The sequence below is a fragment of the Eublepharis macularius genome, chromosome 4 (assembly GCF_028583425.1).
Source record: "Eublepharis macularius isolate TG4126 chromosome 4, MPM_Emac_v1.0, whole genome shotgun sequence".
NCBI lineage: Eukaryota > Metazoa > Chordata > Lepidosauria > Squamata > Eublepharidae > Eublepharis > Eublepharis macularius.
In genome coordinates this window covers 106,054,682-106,067,647 of record NC_072793.1, presented here as the reverse complement: position 1 = coordinate 106,067,647, position 12,966 = coordinate 106,054,682, and the positions used below count along the sequence as shown (strand labels likewise).

Here is a 12,966-nt window from a genome sequence, read left to right as displayed (position 1 = left end):
CTTTAAACCACATAAACCTATTGAACCAATACATTTTTACTACTATACATTTTTAAACTACATATATACTGAGGAAAACAGAACAATTAAAGCATGGCATTTCTTTCTCAGGTAAACATTACCAGACAAAATGTTCTCTTCAAATATCGTGTTATCCATACCTCCAGCAAAAAGGATAGTTGTGCTTGAATGAGCTGGTGTGAATCAGTCTACCATGCTCTTTTAGGGCCTTGATAATGTTTTTATCTGCATCCTGAACAAAGCATAAAATGTTTGAAGAAAAATATTGAGTTATATAAAGAAAATTCTTTATATAGGGTTTAATGTAACAGAGACCTCTTTAAGATATTTAAACTGTGGTTACCTTCCTCCCATTCTACTTCCTGTCACCAAGGGCTGAGCATGTTCCACCTGCTCAGTGACATTCCATCAAAAGCAGCTGCTACTTGGTACCCAGCAAGACTTGAGGGAATTCTATAATCCCTTGCCTCTGAGGTTCTCAAAAGAAGCTGCTGACTGGAAAGCAAAGCCACTGGGAAAGCTAACTGGGAAAGAATGCGGGTGAATTATCTTGGCACCATGTGGAAACCAGTGTTTTTGTTCTTTATGCTATTCTTTAAAAGACCATCTGGGGGCTATGTAGTGGGCTTTTATATTTCATAACAGTGTCAATGGAAACTTCTGGAGTTGCCATTACAAGCACAGCAGTCTGCTCCCAAAACCAGACAATGGAAATGCTGGACTAGAAACCAATTATAAACAATTAACATTTCCGCTCACAAAAGTTTTATATATATTTCATCTACTTATTTGATAAATGTAATTTCTTGACACAGTTTGCAAATGGGTAATTGTCCTAATTTTGAATAGTCCATACCACTCTATCAGTTTACAAGAATAGAATGCAAGGGGTTGAAATCCTGAAAAGCAGCAAAAATGAAACCAGTTAAAATACACTGAAAGGGCCCACAAACCAAGCTCACTGATTATTATACAGTTAACCCAAGAACTAACCAAATTCTAGAGACACCAACTAACATAAGCATTCCAGCACTACGTTCTACAAAACAGTTCTAACCTTCTTGAAGCTCACTTTATTTTCTGCACATTTAATACAGGTGTACTGTTTCTAATATTTTGTTAATGCTAACCATCACAGAAATACAAACGGTACAAAAACACTCAATTCCACAAATGTCAATACATGGGGGGTATTTTTGAATTTTCAAAAGTTCATAAAAAAATTAAAATAGATAGGTTCGAAATACTATTTGAGCATTTTTCCCTAGTTTCTCAAGACAACCAACCTTCACGTACTGTCCAGCAAAGTCTGTCACTTCTGCTGTGAAGCAGCCTGAGGCATCAACAGGACAAACTGGCACTGAATCTTTCTGAATAATATTAAAATCCATGCAGACTCTGTAGTCATCCTGTGAGAGAGAAAGAGAAACACATAGGAATGCAAATGCTCATCTTTTAACTCCTAAAACAACGTGCTAAGTTCAAAACACTATCAGATTCTTCACCACTTTGCTTTCGAAGTTTCATTGACAGTACATGACAAACTTGTGCTCCCCAGATTGTTCTTTTAGAAAAGTTGCTTCTTCAAACAAGTAAAATATTGTCAAATATCCTGTCATGCTAAAAGCGGGTTCAAACAAACATGTTCATCACTTGATGATCAATGGGTAATTTGTATGTGTAACTGAGTTATCAGAGATCAAATGAAAGGGACAGAACTTTCATTGTCACTGCACATAATCTTGGATCCAATACTTTTCACTGATGTCCTCATTCAACTACAAACCAAATTCTGAGCAATCATGCGATGCACAACCAGCTGTCAGACTTTAAAAATCATGATACCTTAATTTATGATAAAGTAAATATGAAACATCTCTTTCAATTTACCCTAAATATTTCATCATTCTTGGAGAGATCACTCCCCCAGCAAAAAAAAAAAAAACTTCTCAGGATTCCAGCAGGTCTATGCATACCCCAGTACAATTCTAAGAAATATCACCTTAGATTTAAATTCTTCAATGAAGTTTGCATAAGATTGCAACCAAACATCCTCATAACCAGGGCTCTTTTTTTTTTAGGGGGAATACCCTGGAACGGTGTTCCGGCAGCTCTGGAATCTGCCCACGTTATTCCTTCCTCCTTCGGCCCCACGGGCTCTGCAGAGGAGGCTAAGCTACTTTGAGTTCATTCTGCTTTCTTTTCATTCCTCTCTGTCTCTGTATGCGTGAGGGTGAGTGTGTGAGAGAGAGAGCAAGCAGACACTGCTCAGGCCTGGCGCAGGCTCTGCAGAGGAGGCTAAGCTGTTTCAAGTTCATTCTGCTTTCTTTTCATTCCTCTGTGAGTGTGAGTGAGTGAGTGAGTGAGTGAGTGAGAGAGAGAGAGAGAGAGAGAGAGAGAGAGAGAGAGAGAGAGAGAGAGAGAGAGAGAGCGCAATCTGGGACCTGGTGCAGGCTCTGCAGAGGAGGTTTAGCTGCTTTGAGTTCATTCCGCTTTCATTTCATTCAAGGGTTTCTGTGTATGTGTGTGCTGCTTTGAGTTCATTCTGTTTTATTTTCATTGGGGGAGTGGGTGGGTGGGGCTGTGTGTGTGCTGCTTTGAGTTCATTCCGCTTTCTTTTCGAGAGGTTGGGCTGTGTGTGTGTTGCTTTGAGTTCATTCTGCTTTCATTTCATTCAGGGGTTTCTGTGTGTGTGTGTGCTGCTCTAAGTTCATTCTGTTTTATTTTCATTCGGGGGTGGGTGGGTGGGGCTGTGTGCGTATGTATGCTGCTTTGAGTTCATTCTGCTTTCTTTTCATGGGGGGTGGGGCTGTGTGTGTGCTGCTTTGAGTTCATTCTGCTTTCTTTTCATGGGGGTTGGTGGGGCTGTGCATGTATGTGTATGTGTTGCTTTCATTCTTTTGTTGATTGAAGTTGACATTGTTATGGTTCTTACAGCTTTTGAATGCAGATTGGTTCTGTGTTAGTTAAATATATCAGTTATGGTTATTTGTATTAGTTAAAATATCAGTTACGGTTATTCCAGTTCTATGCTAGGAATGGATAGCTGTGTCCAAGTCACAGACGGCTTTCATCAATATATTTATCAGCATATGTGTTCTTATGTCTTAATAGCTGTAACTCAAATGGTTCTCCCCACCCTCAGCTGATTAACATCACTGAAATTGCAGTGGATATATGGTGTTAAGGAACTTTTTATGAATATTGTTTGTCTGGGACACTGGAATATTTATGAGTTCACAATATCACAACAGCTTAGTCACTGGTAAGGTAGAGTTGGCAGGCAAAAAAAAAAGCCATTTTAAACTAAGTATAAATCTAATGCAGATAAAGTTGAGTAGTTAATTTAGAATTGCTCCAGTAAAGCAAAACACTCCCTGAAAATTTTAAAATTCACTATTCATTAGATTAGGAATTTCAGACTCTGTAGAATTTTGAGAAAGAATTTTGGATTTTTTTTCCTACACTGGCAGAGAGAATCTGGGGGATTCTCTCTGAGCAGTCGTGCCACAGTGGAGTCTTAGAAACCACTGCTCCCCGATTCCACATTAATGCTGTTGCTTCGCATTGACATTCCATTTCCCCATGCTCCAAGTCCATCGTGCGGAATTTGCTCACATAAAAATTGATTTCTAACCAGTTTTTGCGGGGGACATCGACAGAAACGTATTCTCCATTTTTAATTTTTTTCCAAAAAAACCCATTGCTACATATAAACGTTGCATTAAACAAACATGGAGTACTTTCAATTTTGTTCTGCATTCCGATGCCATCCTGCAGTGTCCCCTTTCCCTCATCTGCTCCGATATGCACTCAAATATGTCTATGTTTCTGTGAGAAACGGAAAGGGCTTCCTAAACTTTCTCCTTTCCCCATAAATCGAGTAAGTCCAGGGTCTCTTTCTCCCTCCATGACACTCCTTGACCGCCATTTGAACGTTTAGGCCCCTCCATCTTTCCCTCTGCCTCAGAAGCTTTCAGCAAGCATGAGGCACAAAATCTGGCGCCTTGAAAAAGGGATCCGTTATTGGACAGCTATCATCACGTGACCCGGGTTATGTTTCTGCATGGACAGGCAGAAACGTTGCTACTTTAAAAAAAAAAATTAAAGGAGGGAAACAAGAGGGGAAGGGAAAGGTGGCGTGTGGCATAAAAAATGTGATCAACCAATCAAGGGGAGGAAGGACAAAGGGTATTATTGTTGGAGTCTGCTACAGACCACCTGACCAGCGAGAAGAAATGGATGCTGCCCTCTTTGAACAGATTGGTAGAGTATCCAGACATCAGAACCTTGTAATTATGGGTGACTTCAACTTCCCTGATGTGTGCTGGGAGACAGACTCAGCAAAGTGCCATGAATCACGCAATTTCCTGACCTGCCTGGCCGATAACTTCCTTTTTCAAAAGGTGGAGGAAGCTACAAGGGGCTCGGCCATGCTAGACTTGATATTAATCAACAGGGAAGAATTGGTAGATGAGATGAAGGTGGTAGGGACCTTAGGGGGAAGTGACCATGTCCTCCTTGAATTCCAGTTGCTGTGGGGGGCCAAGGAAGTTTGTAGCCAGACTCGTAGGTTAGATTTTCGTAGGGCCAACTTCAATGAACTCAGAGGCTTGATGAGAGTCATTCCGTGGGGGAGTGTGCTGGAAGGGAAAGGAGCGAGTGAAGGGTGGGCTCTTCTCAAACATGAGCTTTTGCAAGCTCAAGCCTTCACTATCCCAGTAAGACGGAAACATGGTAAGGGCTCCAAGAAACCGATATGGATGTACAGAGAGCTCCAGAATAAGCTAAGAGAGAAAAAGGAGATGTTCAGGAAATGGAGAGGACAGACCTCTAAAGGAGTATATGAGGGTTTACTAGGTACTGCAGATCAGCCATCAAAGAGGCCAAAGCTCAGTACGAGCTGGGTCTGGTCACGAGGGCTCGCTACAATAAGAAAAACTTCTACAGATATGTGAGAAGCAAACACAAGGTAAAAGACAATTGGACTGCTGTTGGGAGTAGATGGAGAAACTCTGATGCAGGACAGAGAAAAAGCAGACAGGCTTAATGACTTTTTTGCCTGTGTTTTCTCCCTGAAGAACATTTAGGGATAGTAGAAAATGTGGCAGGACACCTGAGTGGCTAGTTGACATTGACAGAGAGGTTGTGGAGAGGCATCTGGCTGCACTGGATGAATACAAATCCCCTGGGCCGGATGGGGTGCACCCAAGAGTGCTGAAAGAACTGTCTAGAGAACTTGCAGAACCCCTGTCCATCATCTTCAAGGCCTCCTGGAAGACTGGGGATGTGCCACAAGATTGGAGAAGAGCTAATGTTATCCCAATCTTTAAGAAACGGAAGGATGACCCGGGAAACTACAGGCCGGTCAGTCTGACTTCAGTTGTTCAATCAGAACAGATTGTAAAGGGATCAGTCTGTAAGCATCTGAAGGACCGCTCAGTGATCCAGGGAAGTCAGCATGGTTTTGTCCCTAACAGATATTGCCAGACCAACCTGGTTTCCTTCCTTGATAGAGTGACCAGCTTACTGGATCGGGGGAACTCTGTTGATGTGATTTATCTGGATTTCAGTAAAGCTTTTGATAAGTTCCCCCATGACATTCTGATGGGCAAACTGGAAGACTGTGGACTGGACTACAGGACAGTTTGGTGGATAGGGAACTGGTTAGAGGACTGCACCCAAAGAGTGGTGGTCAACGGCGTTTCATCAGATCGGAAGGAGGTGTCCAGTGGGGTGCCGCAGGGCTTGGTTTTGGGCCCGGTACTTTTCCATATTTTTATCAATGATCTGGATGAAGGAGTGGAAGGGCTGCTCATTAAATTTGCTGATGATACCAAATTAGGAGGAGCAGCAAATACCCAAGAAGATAGAATTAAAATTCAACAAGACCTGAATACTCTGGAGGTGGGCCGCTGTGAATAGGATGCAATTCAACAAAGACAAGTGCACAGTATTACATCTGGGCCACAAAAATGGGAAGCACAAATACTGGATGGGGGATACACTTCTGGGCAGTAGTATATGTGAAAGAGATCTTGGGGTAAGAGTGGACTGTAAACTAAATATGAGCAGTCATCACACATTTCCGGGAGCGCGCATGATAATAGAGAGTTCCATCACCTCTTTTCCCAGAAAAAAAAGCTCTGTTTGTGACACAATTTGTCTTTTTGATAGAATAGTTCATTTTGTGTTATTTTCTATTGAGTAAATACTGACAATTCTTTAAACAATAAATGCTTTCTTTGTACATGTTACATCATTACATATGTGCTTGAACTGAGCTAAAAGTTCCTTAAGAACCACATAATAACTACAGAGTGGAGACATAAGATTAAAAGGAGCCCAAGTTGGTTGGGGAGGGGCATATATTGGACAAAGTAATTTCAACATGTTATTCTGTTATTTTTTACAAAAACTTATTTTAACAAAAATATAATTTCTATACATTAGATTATAACATTACACAGAGTCTGGCATGTAGACTAATTTTCCATTTTTTTACAAAGACACTGTCACAAAATTATAATTTTCAAATTGTAGACTATTTCCAATTTTAAAATAGAGAGAACTATTTATAGGAATTAATCTGCAAGCTGAGTTTAGATATTCAGTAATCTATGAAAACATCCCAAGCATTAACAAAGGCTGGTTTAACTTGCCTACCATCTTTAAAAGGAACACACTCATTCCAAGTCTGAACATTTTAGTAATTTGCCATACCTTCTTAATCCATTCTTTAGCAGAACATCTTCTACTATCACAACCATTTCAGCAATTATCATCTTGGTGGCAGTTAGTAAATCCACAACCACTGGTTGATAATTTATAGAGGCTCACAGTGCAATTCTAAACAGGATTACTCAGAATCCTACTCAAGTCTGCCCTCTTTCTTGGGAATTACCCCCACTGGATAGACTTGAATAGGATTCTAAGTATACTTGCTAGGGATTGCTCTCATGGTTCTGCAGGTATCTTAATAGGGTTGTTAGATAGATATCTCTAAGATTTTTCTCCCAAAATCAGAGACTATAGGGGAAAGCCACAAATTGAGTATGTCATCCACAGAAAACTCCACAGATACACAATTTGTTCTTATAAATTTTATTCAGCTTGAGTGATATTAGAGCAATACTGTACCTCTCACAAAAGTTTTCTTTCAAATGAGTGCAAATTTTATTTGTTGCAGGAAAATCATAAACCCACTCTCATTAATGATCAAATACTTAAACTTTTAGAATTATATTCTACTTTAATTTTATGTATATGTATTGTATTAAGTATTAGGACTCATGGAAAATTGATAGATCCAAGAATATATTTTTTGCCTTGCTGTTATTTGTATGACATGTTTCCCAATGTTATTGGACCAAAAAGGATTTTGAATTCCGATCTTAAACAAAAACACATCATGATGATAATAAATGCATTTCCTATATGAAAAAGATATAAATAGCTTTAAAACTTACAGCACCAAAGTAAGGAGCTTGATGTACAACCCCTGTACCTTCTTCTTCTTTCACATAGCTGTCAGTCACTACAGTAAAAGCACCATTTTCCTTGCACTGGGAGAAACATAGTATTGAAAGTATGATGCAGAAAATATGACACACCAGAAATATTAATAGGATGAAGCGTTAAAGGATCATGCTATTAAAAAGTATTTGTTAAAAACAATCATTATCAATATAAAACATAACACAGCTGGAAATCAGAAATCAGAGCAAGATGATAATACGATATTAAAGAAAAAAACTTCAGCGAGAGAGAGGCAGGGAAAATCTACTTCCACAAACTCTTGCAAATGGTAAGATCCAACCCTGTACAATTATATTACAGCTCCAGAAAATACCAATTCTACAAACACTGAAGTCTGAAGAAATTCTTTCAAGTATGGAGTCTTTTAAGAATAACAATGTTCTAATGTAACACATGCTAAACTCCCAATTCATTAGCTCTGAGAGCAATGTTTCAGATTAAGAGACTGGAAGCAGGCTATAGGACCATAAATCCCTTCTGGGATACTCCTGCACTGTGAAAAGAGATTTGTTATTTTTCTTCCGTATATCAAGTATTGTAAATAAAGCATGACAAGTAGGCATAGAGTGCAGATATTCATCTTTGAGTTGTAGCAAGACACATACCACTTACCTTAATAAAATAGTTAAAAAGAGGTTTATACTTCTTTCCTTTAAGACTAATGCCAGGAAACCTGAAAGATATATTTTAAACAACATTAAATAACATCTTTTATTAATGTCCCTCATTTATTAACTGTTTTTTTCCAGAAAAGTGTTCAAAGTTGTGAAGAACATTACAAACCACAATAAAATGGGCACTGAAACACATAAAACTACATAGAGCAATAAAATACTGAAGGAGAGGTCAACAGAACCTCATAAGTTAAAATTTCAACAACAACAAAATTATAAATTCCATACAGTTTTGTTATTTGCTTTCCTATCCAATATGAAAGGGTTAATCAAAGCTAATCACTAACAATTAGACTTATCAGTGCAAAAATTAAGATGCTGTCTCTGTTAGCTTGCTATCTCCTACACAAGTTTCCCACTGCATCTCTTCTTCATTACAAAAGGACTTCTTAGGCAAAATTATTAGTTGATTCATGGAACAGAGAGGCTTCAGATAGGCTCCAAACAAAAAAACAAAAAGCCACAAAATTCCTTCTATTGGGAGGGACCAATCAAGTAATAAAAGGTATTATTTAGATTTGGGTTTGGATTTCGTTGTTTCACACAACTCCATTTTGGAAAGAGAGAGGACTGATACTCAGATGAAACCGAAATAATTTTAGACTATTTATTCTAGTATAATACAATACTTATAATACAATACCACCTGGTGACCAACATACAGTTATCAGTGACAGTTAATTATTGAAAAAATATTTTTGTTGTAAAAACATTTATGTTGTCTAGCTATGTTTTTACTATACAGTTGATACTCCAAAGGAGGCTACAGTTGTGTTCAACCATCACATGTAACCACAAAACTAAAGGAAAAATCCATGTGAACCCAGCCTGTTTGTCTGGTTCATGTGCACTTCCCTTCATGCACTGATTGTAGTTAAACACTAGTTGAGGTATTATGTACAAATGTTGGTGAATGGGTGGGTTAACCAGAGATAATTTTCCTGCAACTAACTGGGATCCCAAAACAGAATTTAAGCCAAACTTAGAATCCCAGTAAGTATCAGGAAAACTCAGGTTAACCGACACACTCGTACATGGTACATCACTAATAACCAGAATTAGTGTTTAACTGCAATTCATACCACAACAAGAGAGTAAGATGAAGGATAACAGAGGAGGGAAATGTATGTGAATCTAGCAACAAGCTGGGTCCATGTTAATTTTTCTGCTTACATATGAATGCATCCTTTATCTCACAATGAAAATGTCACCATTAATTACTATAAGAAAAAAAAGGCAGGGGTGGGGTACAAGATGTTGGAAAACTGTCAAATGATGTCTCATTAAAATTCTTATTTGCAGCTTCAAATGACAATTGAAATATGCCATTCCACTGGGACAAGTCCTCTCAACAGCTGCCCTATAGGACTTAATGCAAGTTTTGCAACTGTACTGCATTTCTAATGAAAAGACTCCTATATAATTGTCCATCCAAGTAACTGAGGAGCTCCAAATCCTATAAATATTTCAATTACAACTAGAGAGCTAGGCCCTTGTAGAACATAACTCAGGCAGGATATACTATCTCCTCAGTTATCTCTAAAAATTAATGTAGACAATGTACATTCCATACATAGGCAACAAGGATTTCTCCAGCATGTGTTAGACCTAGAAGCAACTTAGTTTTGATTTAATATTTATTTTTTATAACATCTGACTTGATTTTGGTAAATAATTTTTTTTACAGATGGAAGATAATCAGCTTTGTTTTGTGGATGCTGGAGAAAATTGCGGCAATAAAGAACATTAAATGAGGAGGACACCTAGCTACCAAGAAGATAATCTTCACATTTTGTGATATAGTGTAATTGCTAAACTAAAAGAATATATTCTTGCTATTCAGTTTGCAGTGGGTTTTTTTGGGGGGGGGGAGGGAGGTGATAGCTTTAACAGAAGTCAAAGTAACACAAAATGATACAATCTTAATACTTTAAATAACAGAGTGGTAGCTAAAAATGACAGCACTCTTATAGACAGCATCTTAAAAATTTAGGAATACTATTCACAACAGAACAACATAAGAGCCTGAATGGATTAGACCAGTGGTCCATCTATACCAGAGTACTGCTTCACACAGCAGCCTCCCAGTTGATTTGGAAGGCCAGCAAACAGGACTTGGAGGCCAAGACCTTCCCCCGTTCCTTCCTCCTAGCACTGCTGTTTGCTACCTCTATATACTGTGGTTCCCATTACTCAACAAGACTAGTGGGCATTGATGGGCCTCTCCTCCATGAATCTACTTAACCCCTTTTAAAGCCCCGATTGTCATCACTCTATCCTCTGGCAATGAATTCCACTGTTTAATTACTCATTGAGTAGCATTTCCTTTTGTACTTCTTGTATTCCTTCCTGTTTCCCATCAACTTCATCAAGTTCCTGCATTCTAAAACTATGGGAGAAAAAGCTCTCTGCCCATTTTCTCTGCCCCATGCATAATTTTATAAACCTCCATCATGTCCTCCCTTAGCCTTCTTTTTTCTAGACTAAGAAATCCCACATTTTTCACAGCCTTTCCTCAGAGCAAAAGTGCTCCAACCCTTTAATCATCTTGGTATTCCCCTTCTGTATTTTTTCCATCTCTGCAATACCCTTTCAAGATTCAACAACCAGAGTTGTATATAGTATTCCAAATGAGGCCAAATGCTGCCATGTGGGACAGGTTCAGAATTGGGGAGCATATTTTTCTATCTCCTCTTTCAATGTGATTTTAGCACCTTTATATTCTCAACAGAAACAGCATAAAATCAAGGTGGCACTTGCTACAGATGAAACTTCAAATACAATACAACCCACAGGAGCCAATACCAAACTTCTTAGGAGACTACAGTATCCACAGGCACTTTTTTACATTAAGCCACTTTTCTAAAAAAAAAAACCAAAGTTTTGTATGTTCTCTTCCATCATGTAAATCATTATTCGTAAGATAAGGAATTTAGCCAATATGCTTACCTGTCAAGTATTGCATATTCATTTTCAGATTTGTAGAGGGATATCAACCTAGCTTCCATTAAAATGAATATTTTCCCTGTATTTTTGTCTGGGGAGAAAAAGTAAATGTACTGTTTCTGCACTCTCAGAGAAATAGAGGTATGAACATGCAGCATTACTCAATTATTTTAGTGAAAAAACTCCCAGAATTACCAAGAATGCCATTATACCAAAAGTAGTACATATACTGCCTATACTTTACATCATAAAGAATATGTTCTGAAATCAGCATAAGCTATCATGCAGATCCAGATGTAATACCAGACCATGACTTGGTGCTACATACATGAGCCTTTACAAGAAGCATGAGGCTTGTTCACATGATCCTGTCATCCCTTCACTTCTCCATTCATGCACCAAAAGCACATTTCTGGGTTTTTGGCAAACCATAATTTGCTACTGTAGCCAACAAGCAAGCGAAGCTTTCTACCAACAGCAAAATAAAGTTTCCAAGCCAGGGAGCTGGTGTCCTTATAACTTGGGAGTCATTCAGAAGAGTCTTTCCAAATGAGTATTTTAATGGCTCAGGAATGACCTTCAATTATCAGTTTTTAAATGTACTCATAGGTTTTAATTGTTTCATTTGACAGGTATTTTCAACAAAATTAATTTATGTGGGTAGCTGTGGTGGTCTGTAGCAGAACAGCAGAAATTTTAGTCCAGCAGCATCTTAAAGATCAACAAGATTTTCAGAGCATAAGCTTTCAAGAGACACAGCTGCCTTCTTCAGATACATGAGGTATCTGAAGAACGGAGCTCTGACTCTCAAAAGCTTACACTTTGAAAATCTTGTTGGTCTCTAAGGTGCCACTGGACTCAAATCCCATTGTTTAAACAACATTGTAATCCATCTTGAGTCTGTGCAGGAAAAAAGACTAAAATACATTAAATAATAAATATGGGGAGGGGGTGGAATATAGCTTTCCTTTAGGCAAAATGTCCATGGCTCTGCTACTCTAAACAGTTCACAGAGGGAACGAATTACTTCTGCAAATGGTGAGAAGAGAGCAAGGTATAAAGCACTGGGCTGCAAGTATTCAAGAAACGGGATGTTGAACCAACTGGTTAATGTTAGACATCCCCGATGTGGTATTGAAAGAAGACAATCTACATGTTACATAAAGTTTGGGAGTAGCCATTGGAGAGTCTTATTTTTAAAGCCAAGTAAGACTCTCCGATGGACAAATATGGACACTCTCATCATTATATGCACCAAACAATGGGCAAAAGAAATTTTATGAAAGATTTTTCCAGAAATTATTAGACTTTCAAGAAGGAGAGATTCTAATTTTTGGCAATATGAATGGTTTCTTTGATTAAAAAATCAACAGGTCTACAAGATCGGGAGAGAATCTTCCAAAGTGTGTACATAATTATATGTCAACCATGGAACTAGAGGATGTATGGAGATGGATACATAAAAAGAGATTATACATTTTTTTCAAACAGGCACCAAACTTATTCCAGAATAGACATGTGTTGGATATCTAAAAGTCTTCTGTCAAAGGTAGACAAAGTAGAAATTCTCCCGAGAACTATAGCAGATCATAATCCAATACAGATAATTTATCAAGGTGGAGATAAGAAAGAAGGTAAAGATTGAACGACACTATTGCTACAGGAGGATGTACTGCAAAAATGTAGGGAAGAACTGATAGACTATTTCAGAATAAATACTACGAAGGATACTAATCCAACAATAATTTTGGAAGCCAGTAAAGCCTATGTAAGAGGATCATTGATA

General features: G+C 38.2%; 1 protein-coding gene across 2 annotated transcripts in view; it reads right to left on the bottom strand.

Annotated features, from left to right (window-relative positions):
* Positions 1-12,966, bottom strand: part of IARS1 (isoleucyl-tRNA synthetase 1) — a 167,262-nt gene that overhangs the window by 113,782 nt on the left and 40,514 nt on the right. For both annotated transcript variants that reach the window (XM_054975723.1, XM_054975724.1), the window contains exons 8-12: positions 11,184-11,271; positions 8,173-8,233; positions 7,491-7,586; positions 1,308-1,430; positions 162-253 (exon numbers count right to left, since the gene is read on the bottom strand). In XM_054975723.1, coding sequence (XP_054831698.1) covers positions 162-253; positions 1,308-1,430; positions 7,491-7,586; positions 8,173-8,233; positions 11,184-11,271 — 460 coding nt within the window. The remainder of the gene's footprint in view (positions 1-161; positions 254-1,307; positions 1,431-7,490; positions 7,587-8,172; positions 8,234-11,183; positions 11,272-12,966) is intronic.